This window comes from Protopterus annectens, chromosome 2.part2 (genome assembly GCF_019279795.1).
Source record: "Protopterus annectens isolate FY-2018-M chromosome 2.part2, PAN1.0, whole genome shotgun sequence".
NCBI classification, from domain to species: domain Eukaryota; kingdom Metazoa; phylum Chordata; order Ceratodontiformes; family Protopteridae; genus Protopterus; species Protopterus annectens.
The window spans coordinates 556,061,669-556,066,983 of record NC_056730.1 but is presented as its reverse complement, the minus strand read 5'-3'; the positions used below and the strand labels follow the sequence as shown (position 1 = coordinate 556,066,983).

General features: G+C 38.4%; 1 protein-coding gene across 2 annotated transcripts in view; it reads left to right on the top strand.

Annotated features, from left to right (window-relative positions):
• Positions 1-1,638: 1,638 nt before the first annotated feature.
• The window catches only part of RTKN (rhotekin), a 1,021,076-nt gene continuing 1,017,399 nt past the window's right edge, over positions 1,639-5,315 (top strand). For both annotated transcript variants that reach the window (XM_044064015.1, XM_044064018.1), the window contains exon 1: positions 1,639-3,883. In XM_044064015.1, the coding sequence (XP_043919950.1) occupies positions 3,788-3,883 (96 nt within the window). In that variant the 5' untranslated portion in view covers positions 1,639-3,787. The remainder of the gene's footprint in view (positions 3,884-5,315) is intronic.

Here is a 5,315-nt window from a genome sequence, read left to right as displayed (position 1 = left end):
CTGACATCATCACACACATGATGAAGTCAGCTCCGAAAGTGCAGAAATTCAAAAAACCTGGAAAAAATCGGAAATGAAGGGGTGCTACTCGGGAATCGTGGCATCCCATTATTTGGACCCCAAAACTCGGTAAAAAATGAGTAATTCGGGATGGTTGGGAGGTCTGAATAGAAGTACCACAGCATATAAATCCAAAGGGTACAAAATCAATAAGGTGTTAGTAGCTTGCATTTTCTATTTTTGATAGCAGGTTTGTTTTTCTTTTTTACTTGTGACTTTTGCCTTTAAGAATCCGTGTCATGTTAAATGATTGCTGATTGCTGAATACAATAATGTGATTCCTTTTGCATTCAGCAATCATGTAACATGACATAAATTCTTAAAGATAAAAGTCACAAGTAAAAAAGAAAAACTAACCTGCTATCAATAAGGTGTTGCATTTTCTATTTTTGATAGCAGGTTTGTTTTTCTTTTTTACTTGTGACTTTTGTCTTTAAGAATCTATGTCAAGTTAAATGATTGCTGAATACAAAAGGAATCACATTATTGTATTTTATGTTATTGTTTTCCATGTTTGTAAGTGATGCCATTCATTTCAAACATTGTTAAAGCAGATGCCAGTTATTATACTCTTTGACAGTATGAAGTAACAGCTTCTTGGCTAAAGCTGCCCCAAACGTGACATGCATATGAAGGCACTCCTCCTCCACCTCTCATTTTTTAAATTAAAACGTAAACTACTGGTAATGCATTCTGTTGGCCAATGCAGCAGCAGATGTGACATGTATGTGGGTGGGAGCTACCTCCAGCCCCCTGTTATTTTTTGCGATTGAGATTGAAGTATTATAGTACAGTAAAGCATTGATATGGTGGCTTTGTATGCATGCCACAAGAGAGGAGTTACAATGCAAGAGTATTATTTGTAGCAAGGAAGCATTACAATTCATGATTCTTTTTTTTTTTCTTGTTTTCTTAAATTGGTATATTTCTTTGTATTCATCTTGCTACCATGCCAGTGGACTGGATTACAGTAGCATGTCCCTGCTGTGCATGTTTGATGTTAAGTATACATTCAATGTGGATGCGTTAAAGGAACACGGTGGGCAGATTTTGTTTCCATGTGTCTTATATCATACTACAGTTACATGTTCTTAAATGAAAAAATGCATTATGATGGGCAAATCCTGCCCATTGTAATCATACAGCCGGCTAGCTGGAAAGCAAAGGGGTGTATAACCATAAGTAACGTACTTCATCCCTCTCAGACTCCCAGGAGCATGCAAGTTCTTGATATATATATATATTTTTTTTAATACAAGGTTTATGAGTTCACAGGAGCACATAAATCCTTAAAAGTCTGGAAAAAATCTGTTAATTTAAACCAAAAGCAAAGTGAACAAGGGTCTGTTGTCTAAATATAGAGAGATGCATTGACAGAAGAAGCGAGAGTGGCTAGATTGAACTTTAAGTGAAAGCTGTGTGTGTGTTTTAGGAATGTGTTTTTGGGAGTCGCTGATTTTAGTGGCTGTGTCTGGTGGGCTGGCTGAAGGGAGGGTGAAGGAGGGGGTGGGGGTGGAGGGGAGTTTCCTGTGTGTAATTCAACAAAGTGATTGCTTACTTGCAGTTAGAACGGGGAAGGCGACATGACCACATGGCTTGGTGCAACGAAAGCCAAACAGGAGACTATAGTATAAAGAAAGATTAAAGTGGAAGATCAAGCATTTGTGACTGCAAATTAGAATGCAAACATGAAAAAAAATGAAACTTGCTTAGGCATGAATTAGATGAAGACGAGGGGAAATTGGAGGGAAGAAATAATTAGAAATGTCATGACACCTTATCCAGCTCTTGTTGTATGGATTGCAGTACTTAGTGAAAACCTAAAGGGAGTTTCTTGTGAAGAGATCATCTTACAAAAATAGACCTCAGGCTCTGACACTGTATGAGTAGCGGAGTATCAGTTGAAAATCTGTCCTTTTAAGTAACTTGTTTTATGTCACTGACCTTTGTTTCTCAGGCTTTGTGTGCAGTGTGTCAAAAACACATCTGGTTCCTTGTTGAGTAAACTGTCATACAGTGTGGAAGTGTATTTTTCAGTGTCTCAGAGCTGCACTGTTCTATCACTGTACTGTGAAAGCAGGACTGTGAGAGTGGCAGGTTGTGCAGTATCCCATCCACCTTGACAGGGAACCCTCTCGTTTAATGAAGTTATCTCTGGGTGAGGAAATTGCAGCTGCTTCCTGTGCTGATCCATTTACAACAGCTTTCAATCACAGAACAAAGGACGGGGTTATACACTTGGCTACCACCAGCGGGGGTGAAAACTGGAGTTCATCTGCCTGGAACCTGCAGTCTTCTGATTCTATCTCTTTTTTGTTTTTTACAACAGTGGTTTCAACTCCCTTTGTGTGTCTGACCCAAAGAGCCATCTAAGGGAACAGACGACTGCTGCGAGTATCTGCATGTGCTACAGACTTGTCTCTGAAGCACTGGAGTGTAGGCATGCATGTAAGGCATTGCTGTCCTAGTTACTTTCACTCTGGCTTGCTGACTTTTTAATGTTTTGTAAGTAAAAGCATTTCTTCGTCTTTCTGCTGTCATTGAAAGCAGTGGGACCAAGACAAATAGTCAATTTAAACTTCTAAAAAACATCCCATTCATTCTCAAAAACAAAGCAAATTGATAGTTAACAATTCTCTGTTGTCTGCTGCCTGTATTGTTATAGTGACCATGTTATAATAGTGGCTGTGAATTGCATAGAATTTAGAGGGATTGCTACTGGACAAGGCATTACTGGATTTTACATTAAATGCACTTGGACTATAGTTTCCCATGGGCTGTGTTATCTGACCTTTTTGTTCAGAGAAGGCTGTGTACAGAGACAGTCTTTTGTGTTACATAATGTATCAGAAGTGTAAAGAAGAAAAAAGTTGCTATTTGAAAATATTGTAGCTCCCCTCCCTTTTGTGTGGGAGCTGTACATTTGATCCCTTGCACGCTGGATGTAGAACAGAAAGCAGAAAGTCACATTCGGACACTGGCAACAGTATGACTGTGAAATAAAGAGCCCTTCTTGCTCCACAGCAGAGAGAATAGGCTTTATTGATGTAATTTGTCCAATACAGGGAATTAAAAAAGAAAAAAAAGACAAGTCCTAGTGCTGTTGAAAACAACAGTGGACAGTATCAGCTTTTTAAACTGGACTTTTAATTCTTATGTTTTGGTGTAGGAGTTGTACTGATGAAGGCTCGCAGACTTTGTTGAACTCAAGATAAAAAGGCCCTTTTGTTTGCCTTTGGATGTTCTTAAGTGGATATGCAATGAATCCATTGTCATTTAAAGAGTGCAGTAAACTGAAGATTCAAAGTGGGTACAGAAAAAAGGGAGATGTTGCACTTCATATTTGGAAAAGGAAACACTGAGAGAAAGGAAGTAGCTGCCTACCATAAAAAACAGTTATTTTCATCATATATGTAAAATTGAAAGTGCAAGAAATACTACAACTGTTGGTTGCTTTGTTAGGTGCACTTTTTAAAGAAAATGTCGATTTAAGGCATGGTGCAAACAGAGTGCTTTTATTCGTAAGCTGCATTGATGCAGGGATTTTTGTAAGCAAGTTGGATTTTAAGGACATTTCTTCTGGACATGACAGCTGAGAACCCAGGGCATGCAAACTTTGCTTCTAAGCAAGAAGCGCCTCACTGAAAAGGTACAGTGAGAGAGAAGAGAGAGGTGTAACTGAAGGGAGAACAGCCTTTGTTTTATTTTGGAAACTGCTGCTTAAGGGATGCCAGGGGAAAGAATTCCAGACATGGATGACAGATTGTGGATTCTGGAAGATCTGAACATGCTCTACATCAGACAGATTGCGCTAAGTTTAGAGGTAATAGTGAACATTTTATTTATTTTTGTATTTATTTATTTATTTATTTATTTATATGTAGATATTAAAGTAATCTATACTAAACTGACCTCTATTTAGAACAATGATTCTTGGTGACTGTGACTAGTAGCTCTCAACCTCTTAGCTCAAAAAATCTGGACAAAGCCAAAATTAATGGGGGAACAAAACCCCAAAAATAGGAACACATTTTAAATATTGCTCTTATAAACTTAGAAAGTTGCTAGAATAAACGGTCTTGCAATTTGCTACATTTTCTGAAGGATATGTAGCCTGAAACTCAAATGCCTGTTATTATTTAGTGAATTCTGTTCTCACTGATTTGCCACAAAAATTCAAAAAACCCCCACAAATTGTATGAGGAACAGGCCAAAAATATGAGGCAAAAATCTGGACATACTGCAAAAATCTGGACAATTGAGAGGTATGCATAATATATTAGATCGCCTATGAATGCATGTGCTTCTGTTAGCAATACCACTTTTGAATAACTTTTACATATGCGGTGGTGGTGCTGCAGTAGCGTTGTCGCCTCACAGTAAGACATTGTCCTGTTCGATTCTCAGCTAGAGCGTCTTCTGTGTGGAGACATGTGTGAATGGGCGTACCTTCGTTGAAGGTTGTGCGTCAGGACCGGCAACTCGGCATGTAAAAATCTACTGCCAATCATTAGCGGACCGGAGTTCCACTGTGGCGACCCCTAACCGGGAAAAGCCGAAGGACACAACAACAACAACAACATTGTAAGGAACAAATGACTGTACTATGGTTTGTCATGCACTACAGATTTAAGGCACGCTGAGAAATCTAGAGGCCACTTAGAACATGCCCTTCAAAACCTTTAGCCTCATCTTGCATGGTTTGTATTAAATCCAAAACACTCATAGGCACTGTGCATGTATACCATTTAACTTTTAATATTTTGCCCACTTTAGCACTCATAATACAGTTCAGGAGTTGAGCTATGAGTTTTGTAGTATATGGAAATAGTTCTGAGTAGTCTGTGCTTTCTGCTTTACCCACATTCTTATTCGTAAAGTAGGCTGCACATTATGACCATCCTTGGGTATGCTTTTCATTTAAGCAAAATCAACTTTTGCTAGTTTGGTTTTAATATGAGTTTCACTAACTCATTAATTTTCACTAACTGATTAATTAGGAAGTGAAGTTTCTGAGATGCACATAAAAAATATAAGAATTGCAATCTCTGCCATTTAATTAAAATAAGAATTAGTTTGCAATTCAAAGTATCACCGGCCGTGTAGCCATATGGAGGAGATATCTTTCCTCTTACTTGCTAGACATTGTATAGGAAGGAAGGGGAAGGGAGTGTAGGCTGGATGTTTGGATCTGAGCCACATTAATCAATTCCATTTTCAGGTTACCTTATGACCTGCAACCACAACAACATATT